This window comes from Glycine max, chromosome 8 (genome assembly GCF_000004515.6).
Source record: "Glycine max cultivar Williams 82 chromosome 8, Glycine_max_v4.0, whole genome shotgun sequence".
Taxonomy (NCBI): domain Eukaryota; kingdom Viridiplantae; phylum Streptophyta; class Magnoliopsida; order Fabales; family Fabaceae; genus Glycine; species Glycine max.
In genome coordinates, this window is record NC_038244.2 from 43602590 (window position 1) to 43625369 (window position 22780).

Sequence of the window (22780 nt, forward strand, 5' to 3'; positions counted from 1 at the left end):
TAAAAAAATTAGTTATGTGACATTTATTATGCAATCATTAATTTTGAGTTATTTATTTTTTTAGTCTCTAAATTTTTAGAAATTTTATTTTTGGTCCTTGTATATTTTTTTAACGGATCAAAATTTCTAAATTTATTTTTTTGTTTATACTTTTAGAAATTTATCATCTAATTTTGTCATTAAACATTGACGTGGTTGTACACATCTCCAATTAGGTCATGCCTTGTTGGGTGTTGTGACATTTATATCATGCAATCTTTCATAGATGCTATCTATTTAGGTAAAAAGAAAAACCATGCAAATTCATTAAATTTGTATATATGAATATTTAGTTTTAGATTTTACTTTTAAGAAATGAATTTGTATAATTTTACATTTATTTTTGTTAGTTAAATAGACAACACGACTAAATAATCACATGATCTAAAATGTCATATTATCATTTAAAATGTGTTTGTGGAATTCTCTTCTCTCAATCACATTTTTTCATCCATAAGATTTGAATTTGACAATTTTTTTTATTCGTAAGAATCAAAGACAATGTCAAAAGTTTACAATCACTCACTTATCATGTTCAACTATTATATCCCATTGACGATATTTTGGCAATTTAATTAAAGCTAAAATATATTTTTGCCCTCTAAAATTACTAAAGTTTGGATTTAGTCCCTATGAAATTTTTTGTCCCTACAAAATTATAATGTACTTGTTGGGCAACCAAGGGGGCTAAATACCAAAGAGATCTATCTCAATGTGCCTCAAACAATCACATAAGTGTATCTGACACCACACTTTAACCAAAAATCTTAAGGCTTATGTTTATAGATCTTTTATTCACTTATATAGTGTTCAATCTTCTCATTCTTGCACGATGTGAGACTTTACCTCACACTTGTACTCAAACAATATACTCTTTAAGTGTGAGTCTCATCCACGTGGTACCTTCCCCTCAAGCGAAAGTCATTTTCATCCATAAGTATTTTTGTGGTACTCACTATAACCCACATGCTCTGCATACTTGCATTGTCGCTCCACCCACATGATACGCCACCTAGATCCACTTCCAGGAAGACTTTTGATACAAGGGATCCTCAGGCCTAGGATCTACCACCGTCATTTTACTCGTTTGTGTTAGTCACAAAGTCAAGCCATCGACTCTAATACCAATTGTTGTGCAATTGAAGAGGGTAAACACCAAAGAGATTTACCTTAATGGGCCTCGAGCAATCATACAGATAAACTTGACACCACACTTTAATCCAAAACCTTAAAGCTTAGATTTATGGGTTTTTCCTTTACTTGTATAACATTCAACCTTCTCATTCCTACATGATGTAGAACATCACTTCGCACTTGTACTCCAACAATACTACTTTTTGCCCCAGAGTTAGGTTCTGATGGATATGAACCTATGTTTCTTATGCTTGTCCACTAAAAAATGGACACGTGGAACTCTATTTTTTTTTCTCCTCTACCTTCCTCTTTCTTTGATTCGACACTCCTCCCTCTCGATCCCAACCACTCTTTGCAACTCCCTTCCTTTGTTGTCATCGCCATTGCCTTGCCCCCACTACCACTTCCTTTCTTCTTCTCTCCCTCCCCAATCATTCCTTCACCCCATTGTCTTCGGAGAACGTGACACCACCATGACGTCCAAACACATTCTACCATAACAACGACTCAACTGTGTTACCTTCGCACCACCATAATCCATCTTCAACACCACCACCACTAGTCAACCTTATTGTTCTCGTCACTAATTTATTCTCTTCCAAGCTCGACGAATGTTTGGGTCTTTCTTTTAACACCAAGGTCACCGTTGCCTACACTCTTGTTGCCGAGCTCTTGTGTCGGGTAAAATGTGATACTCTCTTGAAAATCATAGACTTTTGGTGTTAATTGTTGTGTGTTTTTTTTTTTTTTGGATTTGAGAACTTCATTATTATGGGAAGAATGACTCAATTTTTGAATTTTATTTAAAAAATTGAAACTTTTTGTGATTTAAAATTGTCACAAAGACATGTTTTATTATTTTTAATATAATTTGTGTTAATTTTTAACCTTCAAAATTTTATTTTAAAATTTAAATTTTAAAAAATATAGGTTCAAATTTTCAAACCTAACTTTAAACTAACAAGTAACATATTATAATTTTGTACGAACATAGACGAAAAAATTTAGTAAACTTTTTGATAATTTTTAATCAACAATAAAAATATTTTAACCTTTAATTAAAGGTAAAAAAAGCAAAGATATTTTAAAAATATTTGTAGAGAAGACGACGTGGTAAGTTACGACCGATCCCTTCTAATTTCTGTCATTGTCCGTTTCAATCCAAAACGAAGCTCAGGAGAGAGAAAGAGAGTTATATAGAGAGAGAAAGAGAAAAAACCAATATCACTATGGCGTAGAGAGAGAGAGAGAGAGAGAGAGAAAACAACAACAAACCTCATCACCACACAGAGTAGTAGAGAGAGAGAGAAAAAAAAAAAGAGAGTCCGTTAGTTAATTTCAGTTTATTTATTTTATATTTTTAAAAAGAAGAGAAAAAGCAATGGTGACAGAGGAAGAAATATCTGAAGCGGTTCAGTCTCTGCTGCGGGAATCAAACCCTAGTAGATTCACGACGCTAAACCAGGTGGTGGAGGAGCTCCAGGCCAAGCTCGGCCACGACCTCACTCACAAAATCGATTTCATCACCGCGCAGATCAACCTCCTCTTCGGATCCCGACAACCGCCGCAAAACCCGCATAGGCAGTTACAACAGCCTAAGGACCATTTTGCCCCTCCGCCAAACCCTAATTTTCACTCTGCCCCTGTCAGTGTTGGCTTTCAGTTGCAGAATTTCTCTTCTTCTAACGCTGTTGTCGCTGCTGCTACTGCTGCTGATGCTTCGCGCATTGAAGCTCCTTCCGCTCCTGTTGTTGTTGAAGGCAACCAGGTTCCCAAGGAAAGGTTAGGTTTTGCTACGATTAAGACGGTTAATTTGTTTCTTGTTTGGTAGAGTGAGGAAAAGTAGGGTTAGTGGAAAAGGAATTGGAGTATTTAGTGCTACTTCTTTTTTTTAGGACAATTTTTGGTACATTTTTTTTGAAGAAACAACTTTTGCTACTTAAACTGAGGTTTTGGTGACTAGTAAGTCGTTGGTGTATGGTACCCGGACTCGGTTCCCTTAAGCATGCGTTTGAGTATAGAAATACTTATTTATTATGAATTTTAATTATAATATAATTGATTTATTCAAAAATATTTATTTATTTTGAGTTTTAGTCATATAATAAACATTTATCATGCAAAATCCTTAGACTAAAATAGTATTATCAATTGTGGAAAACAGAGAATTTATGATGTGAGGAAATATTTTTGTTTATTTGTTTTATTTTCACTAATAATTAGTGACAGTGCCATTTGTACGTGAAAATAGGATTTTTGTTGTTCTGCTTTTGGTTTGAAAGCAGTGAAAATAAAGGGGGCATTTTTTGTGATTATTTGTAAAAATAAAAATGAAAACAGAGAATGATTTTTGGAACCAAACATCCTTTGGCAGAAGATTAGGCTTTAACAACAGATGCATATGTCAGCAGCATGTTACTCAAGATCGCTGCATGGTATAATAAGGGACAATGAGTCTGCATGTGTTTGAATTCAAACTTGGTTGTTTAGTAATTTATAAACAGAATATTATGTCTGTGTCTGTTAAATTTGCTTTTTTTGTTGCAATTGGGATTGGAGTAATGCTGTTTTTCTTGTGTCTTGTAGTACTCAAACTAAGGTGAAGAGAAGAGGTGGCCCAGGAGGTCTCACCAAAATCTGTGGTGTTTCGCCTGAACTTCAGGTCATTGTTGGCCAGCCAGCATTGTCGAGGACTGAGGTTTGTACCGATATTTTTGAAGCTTGTTGTTTGCTTAATGCATAATTTTGATATAGTTTCCAGCGAGATTTCTAAAATGTGGAGTAACTGTGGTTTTAGATTGTGAAGCAACTGTGGGCTTACATAAGGAAGAACAATCTCCAAGATCCCAGCAACAAAAGGAAAATAATTTGCAATGATGAACTGCGTGTGGTGTTTGAGACGGATTGTACTGATATGTTCAAGATGAATAAGTTGCTATCTAAGCACATTATCCCCCTTGAACCAACCAGTAGGTATCTAGGTTATGCTTATTTTTATGACATTGTGGTTTATTGTGTTGTTTAAATTCTTCTTTTTTGTGCACTTTCAGAAAAGCCTGTTCCAAAGAAACAGAAGGTAGATGTGGAGTCAGGAACAAGAAGTGCTGAACCTACTCCTTCTGTAATAATATCTGATGCACTTGCTAACTTTTTCGGCATTACTGGAAGGGAGATGCTGCAGTCTGAGGTTCTGAGGCGTATCTGGGAGTACATTAAAGTCAACCAGCTAGAGGTAAGCAATAGAAAGCTAAAATTTGTACTAACTTCATGCACATTGGTGCACTAAAGTTTAATATGATGATGATGATAATTATTGTTAATTGATAGTTTGCTAACTAATGCTGAATTGTGAACCACTAAACTCTGTTAGTTCCATGCTTTTTCTTCTTTCAGCTCTACCCCACCTTAAACTCTGTCTTTTAACTATATGGTTTTTCTTTCCCCGTTTATTATTATTTTTATTTAATTAGTAGTATTTTACTATTTTATTACATCTTATGTTGTAATCATTTTCTGTTTTACTTAGCATCATTGAGTCTGGTATCTAAACTTGAAATTTTAGTATTTGTATTAGTCTAATTTGTTTCTAGTGCTCTAATATTAGGTGTGTTAGTAAGTTACTGTGTTTTTTTATTAATACTGAGTACAAGCACATAGGTGCTCAAGCTTGCATTCCAATGGACAATTGAAGGCAAACATGGCTTTTTGCTGGAAGAAGATAAAAAATAGTTTGTTTTTCACACAATTAGTTTAGGAAAAAAAAGTTAAATGATATGATCTTCTGAATAACAAATTATGTATAATTAACTGCATTGGGACATAACTTGTTGACTTACAGTCCTTCAATATATTCCTAGGATCCTGCGAATCCTATGGCTATAGTGTGTGATGGGAAGCTTCAGGAGATCTTTGGCTGTGAAAGCATTTCGGCATTGGGGATACCTGAAGTTCTGGGCCGTCATCATATTTTTAGGAGTTCATGATGCTGACAGCATTCTATGGTTAGTAGAAAACTGACACGCACAACATTTTGTTTTCCAAAACCATCATACTGCCCTTCTTTTTTCTAACCTCTTTCGAGTTTCATTAGTAAATTACTCAACTGTATTTAACTGCTCAGTCAATTACTCAACCTTTTATCTGCTTTGCATGGTGTTGAGTCTCCGCTTCTTCCATGATTTTTATTTCAGGACAATATTATCTCTTGGAATGGAACTGGTTGTTACTTGTATTTTGCATGCATAAACTGATAATATTCTTTTTAGTCTGATAATTGATAAATTATATATTGAAAGTAAACTGAAAATTAGTATGATAATAATTCAGCATGTCTTATAATCACTTTTAATTTTATTGGTTTTCTTTGTAGTTTGTAATCATGAGAGAAGGTAGAAAACCTTTATTTCCATTGGACAAGACTTTGGACACCTGTTCGGATGATCCTCTTCATGCTTGAAAGTTGAAACTATTTTTCTTTTCTTTTTCCCTGTCATAGGAGCAATAAATATACCTTATTAAATCCTCTTAATTACTTCAAAAAATAAATGTTAAATGACTTCTTTCTTCTAATATGATAAATGCTTTTCCAATAATAAATTTATGTTTGTTTCCTTAATTGAGACATTGGTTAGCACTTGCCTTTTATGAATATTCCGAACCTGTCATGATCCAAGACTATGATGAATGAGGTACAGATTCTTTTTTTTTATTCGTGAACGAGGTATAGATTGCCTGGCTAAATAGAGTAAAACGATTCATAGAATTGATGACTATGCTGCCTTTGATATGTAATTATGTATATGCAATACTGTTGCAAATTTCTGAAAACAATGACTTATCCTAGTTAGGATTTGATAGTTTTGTTTCTCAGTTTGATGGGGTTGCTTTTTGCATTTTCAAATGATATTTATGCATAGAACGTGATGAAATATATTGATTGTTTTGGTTGCAGTGACAGATTGCATGGTGTTAATTCCAGTATAGTTGGAACTGATCTTGACCACATGTTGATAAGGTTCTGTAACTTGACTGATAAGATTTGTGTTCTTAGTTCTTGTTGATAAGCTATTAGCAGAGAATGAAGATGATGTAATAGAGACAACTATTAGTTTGTTTGGGAGTGGCGATGTGTTTCTAGGTCCTGCAGTTGTTGTTTGTCTAACTAGGCACTTAGGTTAGAATGACCTGTGGCTGTGGGTATTCTGACACCTGTAAAATTCTGACAATAGGAAAGAAAATGATGTACAAGGTATCTTCCTTCAAACATGACTAATGCTATTTTATGTGTAGTTAATGAAATGCAGTTTGCCGGATGTACATGTATTATTTTGGAGAAAACTTGGATAATGTTTGTGCTTATGATAGTGTAGTGTTCTCAATAAAACATTTCAAAAAGGAGAACGAAGTGCTTAAAAAGTAATACATGCTACATGCTTGTGTTTTTATTTGAGAAAGAATGGCGTGTGTCAATGTTTATTGGTTTGTATTTGTGTTCTTTACCTGTTTATTAGTGTTCTTGTGTTCGTGAGGGTTTTCTCCCCCTTTAAAAGGAATAGCTGAGACACGTTATTTGCTAAGCTCTTAAAAATATAGCATATTTATTCTTAAAAAAAGTACCTTTTAAAACAAAAGTTAAGTGAGCTTTACAAAAAGTTAGGAGGGTTTTTATTTTCTGTTTTTTTTAATACCTGTTTTTTTATTTTCATTTTTTTTTATTTTTTTGACGATTTTTTACTTTTTAATTATAAATTATAAATTTGACATTTTTTTAATATGTTCCTTATTTTCAAAGGTGTGCATAGAAAACAGAGAAAAAAATTGTTTTCAACGTTTGTATAAATTTTTTAAAACAAGACAATAAATAAAAACACAACTAATTGCCCTCTCTTTTCTTGGTCTTCTTTCTCGCACTCTCTTTCACTCTCTCGAGTCATTCTTATATTTATCCTGAATAATTTTAAATAATATTTAAGAAAATAAAGTCAAGTGCAAATTCTTATCTTGTAACTTCTAAGAAACATGAACACCAGACAGAGTCTTGTCAATTTCTGGAACTGTCGTTGGGTCTTGAGCTATCAGGTATGCCATTTTTGGCAGCACTTGAACCCCCTAAAGGTCTTGAGTGTGTGGAAGCAGCGTTTCCACAAGGGTTCAAGGAGAGAGTTCAAGGAAGAGGGATTGTGTGTGGTGGATGTGTTCCAAATAAGAAGTTCATTTTGGAGCACCCTTCTGTGGGGTGCTTCTTTACCCGTTGTGGATCATTGTCTTTGCCAGAGGCTGTGGTGAACAAGTGTCAGTTGGAGCTGTTGCCAAATCATGGTGAAATGGTGATCAATGGAAGGGGGGTATGCTACTGCTTGAAGGTTAGAATAGAAGTGGAGAAGTTGAAGGCCTTTAAGATGGTTTGTGTACCAAAGAAAGTGTGTGCAAAACTGTGAATATGAGTCATCCAAAACTGAGAGTGATGTCCCTACATAGTTTTTTGTTTTCACGGATTAGTCCTTGTGTTTTTTTAGTCGGGAGATACCTTGAGTTCACAACAAAACAGTGATGCTAATGTATGTTGCTTATCTAAGAAATAAAAGGGGTTGCATGTGTTTTTAATTCCTCCAAATAGGAATAAGTCATCTTTAATTGCTCAAAAATAAATTGCCATCACTTTATTATGATACATTTTCATACGGGAGGACTTAAATGGAAATAGTTTATTTTTTAGAGACAAAAAAAATATTACTCTATTTAGTGGGCAATTAAATGGAAATAAATTTTAATACACTACTAGTGTGTATCTATTTATAATATATAAATCCTATAATATATAAATCTTGAGGTGAGAAGTCATATGCTGCCGCATCAGTTTATTTGTCTATGTGTTAATGTATGAGAAATTTTATCTTTTGTTGTATCTCTCATCTACTAAAAGATCTATAAATTCACCTCTTCTACTTTCCATTAAAATCTAGGTTAAGTTGTCAAATGTAGTATTTGTTATCTCCTCTCCTCCTCCCTTAAATCCTCTAAATTGCATTTCCCATTTGATGCGGCAATTCTCACAAGAAATCAAGTGCAGGTGATATTCACAATTCTTTCTCTTATATTATTCTTCATAAGTATTTTCCTAGTTGAGACACTTTTTTATAAGAAAAGTCTTTTTTATTGAAATTCTCTTTATTTTCCATTAGAGTTTCTTAGGTACTGTGAATTCCTTAGAGGAATTCACCTCTTCTACTGTCCATTAAAATCTAGGTTAGGTTGTCAAATGTAGTATTTGTTATCTCCTCCCCTCCTTCCCTAAATCCTCTAAATTGTATTTCCCATTTGATGCAGCAATTCTTACAAGAAATCAAGTGCAGGTGATGTTCACAACTCTTTCTCTTATATTATTCTTCATAAGTATTTTCTAGATCAGTAGTTGAGACACTTTTTTATAAGAAAAGTTTTTTTTTATTGAAATTCTCTTTATTTTCCATTAGAGTTTCTTAAGTACTGTGAATTCCTCTTTTAATAATTTAGATTTTAGATGATTCAAAGATCATTGAAAAATGATGTTAAAGGAGCTATGGCAACAAACCAATTAAAAAACTAGAACAATATTTGGGGGATGTCTAGGTCATCAAATTTGGTACACACATGCTAATGCAAGTTTTATTTTACATTATACATTCTATATTTTGTGATTTTGAGGAAGGAGAACATTCAATATTTTGTGTCATTATATTAATTCAAAGTATCGATCAATAACCGTTGATATATTTTAATAAAATAAATAAATTCTCACATTAATAATAATTTAAATTATTTATAATATCTAATTTTACATATTGAATTAATATGAAAGACAAATTATTAAATAAAATAAATATAAAAAATTACACTAATTTAATATTACCATCTATGCATAAATTTATTTATTTATATAATTAATTACTTTAAAATATATTTCTGGAAAAATAATAAATTAAATTCATGACTTTAAAGTTATAAAATAATATAATATAATATGAAAATAAAAAAAATATAAAAATTAGATATATATATATATATATATATATAAGTTTAAAAATAAAATTATTAATAGTTATATTTAATGTTAATTATTTAAATTATAATTAATTAGATAAATGCAAACTAATGATAGAAGATTAATAGTTAATATAAATATAAGAATTTTTACATTATTTTTGTTGTAAATTTTATTTTATAAACTAATTTTTTAAAAAACTATAAATTTAATAAATAAATAATAAATATTATTAGTTTCACCTTTATATAAAAGTAGTTATATGTAAAAATATATGTTACAAAATTTTAAATTATGTTTTCCAAAATAACTCTTTGTTCAATGATAAAAAAATTAATTATATTTTAGATTATTTTAATATCACGTTGAAGTTACATAATAAATACCAATAAGATTTACCGGTTACATGTATTAAAATATTATTGAATCATACTAAACAAGATTAATATAAAACCGTTATATATACATGAATGAGTTTTAAGATTGAATTTTATGTAAAATAAATAAATATGAATTCAAAGTTAACCTATTTGTGAAATATAATTTTTAATTAAGTTCGTCCATAATTATTTAAATTTATTAATCCTAATTATATAATTTTGATACTATTTTAAATAATAATTTTCTCATTAATAATAAATTAAATAATATTTGACTAAGCTTAATTTTATTTTTGTAAAAAATAAGGTACATTAAAGTATATATTTCACAAAATAACTAAAAATATTTAAAATATTATATACCATAAAATAATATATATTAAAATTGTCTAAGATATTATTATTGTATATAATAAAATAGTAGATATTATTATTATATATTAAAATAGTACAATATATTATTTGTTTCTTTTTTTTCACTTGGTTCTATATAAAAATTTACTATTATTTAAAGCTTTTAATAATGAAATTATTTTAAAAATTAATAATATTTATAGTCATTGATTATAATAAAAATTTTATTACCGTTTTCATATTCATTATCAAATTGATGGTTTCATTTTTTTTATAAACTTTACTTCAAAGGATTGTAAATATCCATCCAATTTCTTCCTATTTTCTTCTTCTTCTTCTTCTTTTCATTACTATAATATCATTTCTTTCATTCTTTATTTTTATTTTTATTTTATGTATGAAAAGATACTTGAATGTGTTATTGATCATCATCAAAATTGAAATTTAGCTCTTTTAGATTGATAAGGTATAAGGTAGACCTATATTCATAATTGATAAAAACTCATCTGTTTAAATTTTATTTTTAGTGTTATTTATATTTATATTTTAATTTTAGGTCTAACTGTTTCTTTGAGTGATTTTTGTGAGATTGAATAAACTTTTGAATCAATATCATATTTTTATTAAAAAAAATTTATATGAATTATTTATTCAATACATTTTGTAAGGAATGATAAGTGGAAATTGAAGATCATATTTGATCAAGTATATCATCTTACTCTTTGTCTTTTATCATTATTTTTTTTCTTTGTAAATATCACTCCTGTCATTTTTATTTTCTTCATTTTATTATTATTTTATTATATGTTTTGATATAATATCATTTCTTTTTTTCTTCATTTTTTATGTATGAAAGGATACTTTGAACATGCTATCGATCATCTAAAAAATCAAAATTTAACTCTTTTAAATTAGTAAGGTATAATGTGGATATATATTGATATTGATAAAAAAAATTTGTTCAAATTTTTATTTTTAGTGTTTTTTATATTTATATTTTGATTTTAGGTCTAATTGTTTCTTTAAATAATTTTTGTGAAATTGAATAAACATTTGAATCAATATCATGATTTTAGGTCTAATTGTTTCCTTCTATAACTATTGTATTAAAAATCTTATTTTTATATTATATTTATTCAACAAGTCATAAAGAGATTATATTATTGTGAAAATTTTTATTTTTTTTATCAATATTATTTTGAATAATTTCATTAAAATTTTTTATTTTTCTTACTCAAGTCAATTCTCAAATGATATGAATGATAATTTTTAACTATCAATTGACTAATTTATTTTCTTTAAAATACATGTAGTGTAAATAATTTAATAATTATCAGTAATGCAATCAATTTAATAATAATATTTTTAGTTTTGAAATATATGCTAAAACTTACAATAAATAATTTAAATAATTAAATTGATAATAATAATAATAATAATAATAATAATAATAATAATAATAATAATAATAATAAATAATAATAATAATAATAATAATAATAATAATAATAATAATAATACAGTTTTTTTATAAAGCTCAAAAGAAACTATAACTTAATATCCTTATACATTTAGACAATAAAGGATAATAAACATCAATTAAATATCATTAATTTTAAATAACTAACTTATGTAGCAATATAATTATTATTACAAAGAAACAATAGTTAATAACATATTAAAGATTAGTAATAAATACAAATAATTGGTGATATCTTTAGTAAGTTAATAAATATGTAAACAATAATATTTTGAAACATATGATTATTTTTATAAATAACTTTTGAAAATTTGTAAGCAATGAAAATAAAACTGAAACTAAGGGAAAATAAACAATAATAATAATTATTATTAAATTGAGATTATTCAATTTCTATTAGATCATAGTGAGGTTAATTAATTCAAACTTTAAAATTTTAAAAGTATTACACAAAACTGATATTCAAAATAAGTAAAATTATAGTTTTAAAAATAATTAATGACCATATCTATTTAATAGAATTCATACTATTTTAAAAAATTTAAATTTTTAGTATAAATGTACACTCAAATTTAAACAAATATTATACATTATATTATATATATATATATATATATATTATTTATTATTCTTTAACTTCTATGTTTCATATTTACATTAATATTATTATTTGAGAAAAAATAAATTATATAAATTAATAACTTAATAAGTTTAAAGAAACATTGTTCATAAAAATATAATATTTAACATTATTTTTCAATTTTAATATTTATATATTTGTTTCACTACTAAAAATCTTTAAAATGAATAATTTTATTTATGTACATTTATTTTTCAAAAGATATTGCATCACTATTATTACTTGAATGAACAAAAAATTACAAAAATTTTAATTATACTTAATTTTGAAGATAAAATTAACTGAATTAAAAATATAATTAATCAAGTTTCTCATTAATAATATAATTATGTTTAACATAATACAAAATATTTAAAAATTGTTATTTTTATTTATATAAATAAATATAAAATGATATATATATATATAAAAAATTTATAAAAACCTGTAAAACACATGGGTTAAAAGTCTAGTTCTTTATCAAAACTGATTTGCTTATGTAATCGGCTGTTTTTTCAAGGAAAATTGTGATATGATTTTGTGTTTTATGAAATGCTTTGGAATGAATTTGGTTTTTCAAGTCCTCAAGTACTTAAGATTAAGCAATTTTCCGCCACCACAAATTATTTAATCTTTAAAAATACAAAAAAGTCACACAAAAAACAATCAAATAAAGTAATAATAAAATCAATATCATATCATTACTTACCAGACAAAATAGATTAAAAAAATTAAACTACTGGAAAGAATAAAAGTTCAATCTCGTAAAAAAATTTAAGGAGTAAAATCATAAATGTCAAAATGTTCACAAAACCATAATTTACCCTAACAAAAATAAGATTTTACCCTCAATTTTTTTTTTTAAATGTAGTAATCGATGATGCTATCCACATAATCAATTATTTGTCATGAGATTGCTTTAGAGTAAAACAGAATGAGCGTGCACATTTTCACACACTTCTTCACATTTTTGGTTGGAAGATATAACATGAGCTCCACACCAATTTCAAATATTTCCTACAGACTTCTCCTTTATCAAGTAGATGAAGTTTTTACATTTCCCTTCCTTTTTCTTTTCTTGTTTAATTCTAGCCTAACAAACATACACTAAATAAAAAGGGAAAAAGAAAGTGTAAATAACAAAAACAGTGAAAACTTCCCACTTTAATGTGGATAATTCACTTCAATCCACTTAAAAATACTCTTATGAACTGATCATTTATCATTATTAATAAAATTAATTATTTCATTACACATTTTTTATTTATAAATTATTTTTCAATACATATAATTGTTTTCATTTCCTGCATAAGTCTTCACAATGTAATTATTGTCGTCACTATTTATTTCAACTGCTTTTTTTATTTTAAAAATAAAAAAACAAACAACATTATATAAAAAGACAGATAGAATTAATAGTCAACAATATCAATTACACATTGCACATTAATGGCAAATATTACTGTCACCCAGCTAAAATCATCAATGACTTGAACCCATAATAGAGTGTTTTTGTGAATATCCCAACCACTTGCCACCAATATCTGTGGTGAGGACTGAGAACCTTCACTAGAGTACATTGGAGCTTGGTAAGGGACAACATCAGGCCTATCCAACCCCTACCTACCATAGTTTTTTAGCGCTTAATCTCTCTCTCTCTCTCTCTCTCTCTCTCTCTCTCTCTATATATATATATATATATATATATATATATATATATTAAGCAACATGTTTATTAATATTGGATATCAGTATTAAAATATGCATGCTCAAGTTCTCTGCTCCCCTCTGTATTTTTTTTATTGAAACTCATTTTTTTTTAGTTTTCTTTCGATATTCTCTTTCAAAGACAATCATATTTAAAACATAGTTATACCTGAATAGATAAAATTTCAAGTCTTAGTTTACCACATTGTAATTAATTGTAATTAGGAGATCTAGACTATCCTCTTTTATTAGACCTAACTCTATTGATATTTAAAATGCATTTTTAATTGATAGGATGACATGACTAATTGAATGAATTTTATTAGATATGAGAGTAAAGGAATCTTACACTCAATGCATACCAATTAATCTCTTGTCAAGCTTATAGAAAAAAAAATTAATCTCTTGCTAAAAATAAGAAGAATGAATTACACACAAATAAAGAATCCTCTCATAGTTTAATTTGATTTTTATGAATAAAAAAATTATCAAGAAAAAATCTAATCCAATTAATTGAGCGATACACATAAATTATTATAAATTTCTTATTAATTGAATATAATTACACACAAATAAAATGTCATGCATTATGTCAAAGACTTTTTTATTATTATTTTTATTCTTTAAATAACATTTATTTTTTAAAAAATATAAATACAGACAGTAAGGTTCGGCCGGTGCAAATTCATGCATGAACGGATACAAACCATATAGCAAGGTTTCTTTTTTTCTTATTTATTTAATGACAAATAATGGACCAGTTTAAGTTTGGTTGTGGTTAAGAACTTAAGATCAAATCTTTAATTCTAAAATAATATAATCCTATCTCGTGAACATCCACAGAGTGGATTCACATGACTAACCTAAAAGTAAGTGAAACATATACAAAACAATAATCAAGCTACATTCCAAACTCCAGTATAAATTAGCATTAGGCAAACCATAGATATTTAGATTATACCAAGAGAAGTTTAGATTAGACCTAGCTGCTTAGTAACTTGGTTTAAGGAGAGTATGGCACATACTAGTGGCAATGCTTTGGTGCAGTGGCTAGTAGCATCATTGCTCATTGCCATGTTGGGTGGTGCCAAAGCTTATGTTTTATGTGACATAGAGTCAAATAAGCTAAGCTTATGCTATGCAGCAGTTACTGGGAGCCACCCTAAAAAACCCAATGAAAAATGCTGTGAAATTGTTCAACATGCCAATTTGCCTTGCCTTTGCAGATACAAGTCTATCCTACCTGCACTTGGAATCAACCCCACCAATGCTTTTGCCTTGCCCAGTAAATGTGGTCTGAAAACACCACCTAAATGTAAAGGTAATCATCTTAAGCCCGAATAGAACTTCTATTAATAACATAAGTACAACTAAGACTTATATTTTGACTAGATAGTGTTTCTTGACTCTGTCTTCTTCATTTTGCAGTGATTTGAAGAAATTCTTGAGAATCCCATCCTTTTAAGCACCCTTTTAGTCTTTATTTGTCTTTCATGTGCTGTATTAATATTGAAGAAGCTTTTTTCTACATTGGCATTTTGTGCCTCTCAAATAAATTAGTAGTTTATTTTCCATGTCTTTCTCACATGTTTGCAAGGTGTATGATGTATCAGTTCCCTATCAAGTAGATTCTACAAAGGTGTTTGATGTACTACTATTCAAAGATTTTCAATCTGTAATCTGTCTAATAAAATGCTTGTTTCTTGTTTTCTGAATTCAATGCACAAAGCAATATATGGATTAGGACAGGAATTTAAATAATGAATTCAATGTAATGCATCCCCCAGTGGCATCTATCCACTATAAAAAGGCAACAATCCAAAATAAGACATTATGCACAAATCCACTTGCTCATGAAATTAACTCAGTAAAACTACTTTAATCAATTGGATGCATTAACTCAATATTGATAGAATAAGGTATAAAAAATAAATAAATCAGTTTGATATTCGAGAGTCACAAATTCGTTAAATTGAAGAGTAATTCTCAATTATTCGCCCCAACATTCATGAACAAAGGAAAATCTGCACTTTTTTTTATTGGTAGGAATTGAAGACAGTGTTAGGGGGTTTCCAATAACTCAAGCACCGCTGCTCAACCAACTATGAGCTTCTTTAAAGCTTCAAGTAAGTTCACACTTCTGTGTGATATTCCAAAGACAGCTGGTCCCTTATTACTTACTATAATCCTCACCTAAGCATCACAAACAGTGGCAATGAATCTTCATGGAAGCTACTCATCTTCAATATTGGATTGAAATGGATCATCATTTGTGTTCCAACAGTTAAGCACATCACTGAGATATCCATGATTTGCTATATTGCTAGCACTGTGACTGGTTACCGTGAGGTCCCCCAAATATAGGTCTCATGTAGGCATCATCGAACCTCCTCCAATAGCGATGTATGGTGAACACAGGACTTTCTATCAACATGGACAAACTTGCCTTTGCGCGGCTGATGTTGGTCGCTGCTGACTCCTCAAGGGATAGGAAAGGAAGATTCAAGTCGTCAAATGGTGGACCTGATTCTGAATGGCTGATGCTTTTCCTTGTTGCACTGTGGGGAAGCAGATATCTAATTAGTGGTTTTGTGAGAAAACCAAACACCTGCAATGATATTGGAGCTATATCAATTATTTAAAGTTTAGACTGAATTATAAGAATGACCAAGCTGCATGTAATTGAAAGCATATGCAAGAAATGATTTCACTTGGGTTGAAGACAACAATAGGAAAATAATTTTCTTTAGCTCCACATGAACTATTTTATGTTGTTATTTCTTAATTTCAAGATAGAAGAAATGCCTCAACTCACCAGTGTGCTGAATAGGACAACAATAATGGTGTTGGTAATCATTGTTGCATTAACTGGATCAGTAGTAACTCCAGAAAACGTGAACTGCATAAATAAAAAAGAGAGGAATTCAGTGGCAACTCCTTCTTAAGGTAACAGTGTCATTGGTTGTTGCATAACTGTGGGAGGAATCTCCATACATAATGCAATGGTAAATTATGCAATGTTGCGATTGGAATATCCAACAAAAGATGATTGAGAAACTGCAAGTCTTTTGATTAACACTCATATAGTCATATTTATTTAATAAAATTTCTATATAATTATAATATCTAGAAATTTGAATTTATAATTTGCATATACCTGTTTGAAAGCCAGAGCAATGGAGACAGCTCCCCTCATTAGCCCAGCCCACCAAATGATTATCTGGATGGTTTACCAAACTTAAGAAGCCAATAAATAATTAAAGATATTTTCTCTATTAGCTGTAAAATTTACAGTATGAGAATATCATATAAAACATGTTTAGAAACCTGATGTTTGAATGTGATACTTGAGGCTTGGTCAGAAGTAGCACGTGTGTTCGTATAATTGGCCAGAGCAGAGAGAGGGAAAACAAATGCTGCCCGCCCAAGCAATATCAATAGGATTAAGGAACTGTATATCCCCATCAAATTTCCATAACTGCAGTGAAGAAGTTATGCTTTATTAGAAGAAATAAAGGCTATTATTATACTAAGGTGATATGTTGCAATATATCTCAAATTCTTCTTAAGAAGATTCCAGAAACAAAAATATTGCAAAATAACAGATACTTAAGATCTTGTGTGTCGTCTGAAAACAATTTCAAGCAGCAGAAAATAGGTAGCTAAAATGTAGCTTTATGCATTAATCCAATTACTATTGATTGTTTCACAAATTAGAAGCAGATTATACTTTATCATTAAATATAATGTTTTCTTTATCGTAATCCAATGATGTCATAGTCCAGTAAATATTTTGGAGATTGTTGAAACTGTCGTTGAAGTCACATTAACTTGTCTATGTAAGTAGTGACACTATGCAATCGGTAACGAGTAAACACACCATACAAGGACATGCATTAGACCATAAATAACATTCCATCAGTGTGTGATGTGTTAGTTTAGGTGAACTCTAGATAAAATATAATTATTTAGAGTTGTAGAAAGGATTAGGACCTTAATTGGGTCATCTTCCACTTCTCAATGTCAAGGGCATCCATGCCCACATATAGAAATATGAAGGTTTCTGCAATAAATGACATTGTTGCAAACACATGCCTAGAGAAGGGAAAGAAATCAGAAATCTCAGACCATTTAATCTGGAAATTACTGAAATCTTTGATGGACTAATCAATACCTGGTTGTGATTCTTGAAGTTTCAGTCACATTATACCATGCATAATGTGACATTAGTATTCCACAAAAGAAAACGGTGAGGATTCCACTTAGATCGAATAGCTGCATAAGAATTTTCAATTAAGATGGATGACTAAAACAAAAAGGAAGTTATTTCTAGTCTTCTAGTTTAGTTCATCTGCTTACAAAAATAAATTGTCATTAAATAAACAAAGAAGGTTTTGGTTAAAAATTTATCATATGCTAAGTTTTACACTAAATTGACTCCATGAAAACTTAGGGAGAGGTTAGTCAGCTGGTCCCCTGCTGCCACACCTCCCTTCCTCCATCTCAAAAAATCAAAAAAAGAAAGAGAGAGAAAATCACAAGAAGAATGAAGAGAAAATATTAGAAACCTTTATAAAGCCCAAATCTCCATAAGCTTAGCTACCTACATGCTAACTGATACCAAACCCATTTAGTTCTATAGCTTTGCAACTAATGTCAAATCAATAGCAGAAAAATTCTATTAGCTTGATTCCAATACCTCTGCCAACATGTAGGATAGGTATGCCATTAAGATCATCAAGGAAATTTCACGAACACTTGAATGTCTGCACACATATGCAGAGGCAAACTTGTTAGCGTGTAATCAAAATTTCACCTTCTAACTCCATAATATGAAGGTAATTATTAAACTTTGATGTTCCCACTTCATGCCACTTTGAAAAGTCCATTTTGTGAGAATCTTTAGAGAACAATACATACCTTCCAAAGCTTAAGGCTTTCAAGATATATGCTGTGAGAAGGCCAGTCTGCATAAATATGCATTTATTCAATGAAATGATAGGAGAAGGAAAAACAAGAGAGCATGTTCTGTGCTTTGTACTAATAACACTACTTAAAAATTAGTTTGAAATAAAAATGTATTTATAATCCACCTTGCTCTTACTTGATTCTACTACCTTTCTACTAATCCTGATAGAAAAAAAGGACTTTGAAAAGCATTTTCTTGCAAATCCCCTTTTCAGTTTCTTACTTATTCCCCAACCTTCACAATCTCTTGCTTGACAACCAAATTTCAGAATTCCAGTGCTCTTTCTAAAGTAATGTCTTGTGTAAGGACAATGTTGTTTAACAGGATAAGCACAAATATAACTTGTCAGACTTTGGCCTCTCACGCCATATCCAATCACAAGTATGTTATGTGCAACTCAAGCATAGAAATAGCTTTCAATTCCCTTCCATAGTTTTTCCAAGATCACTAGGTGTGTTCTTCTATCTTTTTCCCTAATAAAATCTCTTTTTCTATCAAAAAGAAACAAACAGTACAACTAAGTACCAAAATTGATAGAATTCTGTGTAAGCAACAAAATTCATTAATAAAAATATAAGTTGAAAATGGTAACCGTGCTTTGAATCAAATGTGAATTCCCTGGGACAGACTACAAGTGAAGCCAGACAAAAACATTGAAAACTTCAGTCATGAATGTTCCTTCATGTAACAAGTAGGTATAGATGCATGTGAAAGCAACACCATCATCTAGAGAATTTATAGAAAGCCATGAAGTCATCTAACAACACATGCAAAAAAATTATTAGGTCAATTTTGAATTCAATAAAGGAACTCACTATAACTCCAAGACCAGTGCTTGTTATAAATAGATACAAGAATTCTCCAATAACACTGAACGTCTTGCCACTTAATCTTGAAACATCAAGCTTTTGCACTGCATTGAAGAGAACAACTGATGTTGCATCATTTACCACTCCTTCCCCAAAGACTAGGCTGTATAGTAAAGGAGTTTCATCTTGATGGAGAACCTACAAACAGATTCCAGATGCAATGTTCAACAATAAGAGCACACAGAAAGTGTCAAATGAAAGTAAGCCATTTACCAATCTAACTAACCTGCAGTGTGCAAACCGTGTCCGTTGACGAGAAAATTGTTCCTATAGCTGAATCAATTTAAGATGAACCAATAATTATCATCCAAATCCAATATAGCTATATACATGGATCATTATAATATATTGAATTGCCCGTGCTTTTGTGTAGTATTGAGATGATGCAATGGCCTCACCGAGATAATCTTGCCCAGATAGGCCAAGCAACTTCAACTTGGGGAACAACCACCAGCTGCCTAGGTGAACCAAATGCAAAGATTTAATGGTGAGTTATTCCAGCTAAATTTTTATAGTGATAGTGCTATAAATTATAAGGAAAAGAGAAACTATGAGATTGTATCATTACCGCATGTAATAATCGACACTGAAATAAAAACACCGATCACCCCAAACAGCATGATGGTTAAGAAGTTATGGAAGAACTGTTTCTTCTTCACCTGAAATCTGTTAGGAGAGGGTTAACTCAAGACATCAAAAAAAAATTTGAAGCACAAAAAGTACTGCTTTAAGTCTAATATAAGACAAACTTTTACCCTGCATTGAATATTATGGGAGGAAGGAGATATATGAAGAATAGTTCTTCATTAAATGTAAGGATGTGAGAACTCTTCCCTTTGGTGACTAATAACAGTATAATTCCAGCAATGAATCCCTATACCAAGGAGAAAGTTAGTTAGAGGTACAAAGGCTCAATGAAAGAGTGTATTCAAATTTCAACATTAATTTCTTTTTATAATCCTTCGAAACTATTCATAGAAATATTAGTATTGAATAGCTGTTTGAAAAGAATCAGCCTGTTAAGGATGGGAAAAAAATAAGAGGAAGAACTCTTTCTGGAAAGCCAAAAACCACATAGAATCTCAAACTGATGCTCTTCATGCCATTGCAACTAATTATGATGAAGATTGAAGAGGATATATATAATTCAAAGAGAGGCATTTTCATCGGAAATCCGACATTTCAGCATCATCATATACTATTGATTAATTTCCTATTATCTCTCTATATAAAGTTAACCTTTTAGATAGTTGGTATAATGTATTGTATTTGAGGGCAAGTTTCACTCACCCAGTCACTAATATAATCTAAAATAATTAAGTAAACCACATTGCTACTCAAAAGCAACTCCATTTTTGAGAAAACCCCATGCTTCATTCTTTTAGCTCTTAGTGTCTTTTCAAATATTGATTTATTAATATTCATTTGTAGTAAGCCATTTCCTTGACATACATATAAATTCAACTCTCAGACTCCCTATTAACCGTTTTTCCATAAATTTAATCGTATAGTTTTCATTAATGATTCCATACAAGCTAAGTTTTCAACCATTCCTGTTATTGCTAGCTATCACCAAATGGTGCATGCATAACACAAACAAGAGTGATGTATGCTATATGGATTTGGATATATATGGAGAAAAAAATAAAATAAAAACTTTGAACGTTGTGATTAAAATAGAGAGTTGAGAGAATATAGCGTACTACTATAATGGCAAGAATGGATTCATTAATCCATCGATTTTCTTCAAGCAAGTGACCAACGACCAAGCAGAGGCAGAGAACCGCTACAAAGAGTGATATGGGCACCACTAGTGCGTGCTCATGAACCAAATTCCTCAATACCTCAGGAATCAAATTCACTGGCACCATACCCATATATTAATCAAATTATAGTAATAATGGTTACGTTCATACCACCAAATTCCTCACTACCTTATATTTATAACAATATCAATAAAAGCTATCAAGATAACTTTGTTGATTAAAATCAAAGGTCAGAGAATCACGAACTCAAAGGTTGTTGTTTTCGGTTCTAACTTTAATAAATGTATATATGTTGCTGAATCTGGGAGCAATGAAATAATCAAAAACAGAAACAAACATGCCACGGATTAGAGCGTGTAGCGGTGACAGCAAGGAAAGACACGTATTAGAGACTGCATGAAGATGTAACGTGGCACTCTCACAATCATGATAAGATCCTATATAAGGCTTACGCTTGTACTTGGTCACATTCTATAATAGGTTACTCAAATTATTATTTTATATGTATATAAGATATAAGATAAGATTGTATACGATTGATTATTCCGTGTATATATATATATATATATATATATATATATAATATGTGTGTGTATGTGGCTTAATCTAAACCCTAAATATAAATAAATAGTTAAATTTTGTGTAAATTTCCTAGGGTAGGTTCCCTTGCTAGTGGGTGGTCATTAGAGAATGAAGTGAAGAGCATTTTAGGGTTGGGTTATCAAGGTGGATATCTTGAGTATAAATGGTTTATTGTATTGTAACCTCTAATCATATAGTATAAATTCTTAATTAGGTTTGCTTTCAGGATTAGACAGATATCACAAATTGTGACTGAATTATTATAAATCTTGGTATATATTCTTTTATGACCTTTTTTTTAATTTGATTGTTCATTGCTCATTTTCTTTAATGTTTGTTAATTGAATCAATTAGGTTTAAGAAAAAAATTTACTTTGCAAGTATTTTACATATAACTTAATTTAACCGATCCCTTTGAGTTATTAAGGTCACTTGGTTAACAATATTGTTGGTTAACAATATTGTTACGTCAAGGCCAAAAACAATTTATTACAAGAACTGTTTAAAAATATACTACACAAACAAAAAAATTGTATTTCCTTCACTACATTGTAGCGATCGTTTCCTCATCCTCAAATATGAGTTTTTTTTATAGCGATTGTTTCCTCCTCCTCTACTATGACTTGTTTTTTTTTTTTTTTTTTTTGAAATAGTGTCGATCTATACTAAAAAAAATGTTCTTCCTAACTCCAAGCTTTAAGGAGCAAAAAGATTGCCAAAAGAAATGCAAAAATGGTGATCTTGTTTTTTTTCTTATGGTACTTATATATATTCTTCCTTATGATATTGTGTTTTGTTTGCCTTAATATTAATTACTTATCGTAGCTAAAAATTAAGATAGCTGAAGATACGAGTTAATTA

The 22780-nt window shown here is 29.8% G+C and overlaps 3 protein-coding genes across 5 annotated transcripts; 2 read left to right on the top strand and 1 right to left on the bottom strand.

The window, feature by feature from the left end:
* The first annotated feature begins 2286 nt into the window (after positions 1–2286).
* Positions 2287–6485, top strand: LOC100801960 (uncharacterized). The gene is made up of 6 exons (XM_003532108.5): positions 2287–2955; positions 3760–3871; positions 3971–4142; positions 4224–4405; positions 5031–5174; positions 6125–6485. The coding sequence occupies exons 1-5, from the start codon at positions 2555–2557 to the stop codon at positions 5154–5156; spliced, it is 993 nt and encodes a 330-aa protein (XP_003532156.1). The 5' UTR covers positions 2287–2554; the 3' UTR covers positions 5157–5174; positions 6125–6485.
* Positions 6486–14417: 7932 nt separating this feature from the next.
* On the top strand, positions 14418–15448 carry LOC100812796 (putative lipid-transfer protein DIR1). Its single transcript, XM_003530726.5, has 2 exons — positions 14418–15054; positions 15162–15448. The coding sequence occupies exons 1-2, from the start codon at positions 14748–14750 to the stop codon at positions 15167–15169; spliced, it is 315 nt and encodes a 104-aa protein (XP_003530774.2). The 5' UTR covers positions 14418–14747; the 3' UTR covers positions 15170–15448.
* Positions 15449–15681: 233 nt separating this feature from the next.
* Positions 15682–21632, bottom strand: LOC100813332 (sodium/hydrogen exchanger 4). Of its 3 annotated transcripts, none has more exons than XM_006586049.4 (14): positions 21275–21632; positions 20327–20445; positions 20140–20237; positions 19970–20029; positions 19798–19844; positions 19518–19709; positions 18654–18700; positions 18433–18499; positions 17908–18008; positions 17727–17828; positions 17061–17211; positions 16891–16953; positions 16549–16632; positions 15682–16291 (listed from the first exon to the last, which is right to left on the bottom strand). In XM_006586049.4, the coding sequence occupies exons 1-14, from the start codon at positions 21446–21448 to the stop codon at positions 16244–16246; spliced, it is 1353 nt and encodes a 450-aa protein (XP_006586112.1). In that variant the 5' UTR covers positions 21449–21632; the 3' UTR covers positions 15682–16243. The 3 variants fall into 3 exon arrangements, with proteins under 3 accessions (XP_006586112.1, XP_003530775.1, XP_040860675.1); XM_003530727.5 differs by having other exon boundaries at positions 15682–16341; positions 21275–21629; XM_041004741.1 differs by lacking the exon at positions 17727–17828 and having other exon boundaries at positions 15682–16341; positions 21275–21629.
* Positions 21633–22780: the final 1148 nt, after the last annotated feature.

What these genes read in the sequence shown, in the direction of transcription:
- LOC100801960 (XM_003532108.5), top strand. Translation starts at nt 2,555, where the DNA reads ATGGTGACAGAGGAAGAAATATCTGAAGCGGTTCAGTCTCTGCTGCGG. An exon ending in AACCAGGTTCCCAAGGAAAG is followed by an intron (nt 2,956 to 3,759) that starts GTTAGGTTTTGC and finishes TGTGTCTTGTAG; the next exon opens with TACTCAAACTAAGGTGAAGA. An exon ending in CAGCATTGTCGAGGACTGAG is followed by an intron (nt 3,872 to 3,970) that starts GTTTGTACCGAT and finishes CTGTGGTTTTAG; the next exon opens with ATTGTGAAGCAACTGTGGGC.
- LOC100812796 (XM_003530726.5), top strand. Translation starts at nt 14,748, where the DNA reads ATGGCACATACTAGTGGCAATGCTTTGGTGCAGTGGCTAGTAGCATCA.
- LOC100813332 (XM_003530727.5), bottom strand. Translation starts at nt 21,448, where the DNA reads ATGGGTATGGTGCCAGTGAATTTGATTCCTGAGGTATTGAGGAATTTG. An exon ending in CCCATAATATTCAATGCAGG is followed by an intron (nt 20,238 to 20,326) that starts GTAAAAGTTTGT and finishes CTCTCCTAACAG; the next exon opens with ATTTCAGGTGAAGAAGAAAC. An exon ending in ACTTCAAGAATCACAACCAG is followed by an intron (nt 17,829 to 17,907) that starts GTATTGATTAGT and finishes TCCCTTCTCTAG; the next exon opens with GCATGTGTTTGCAACAATGT.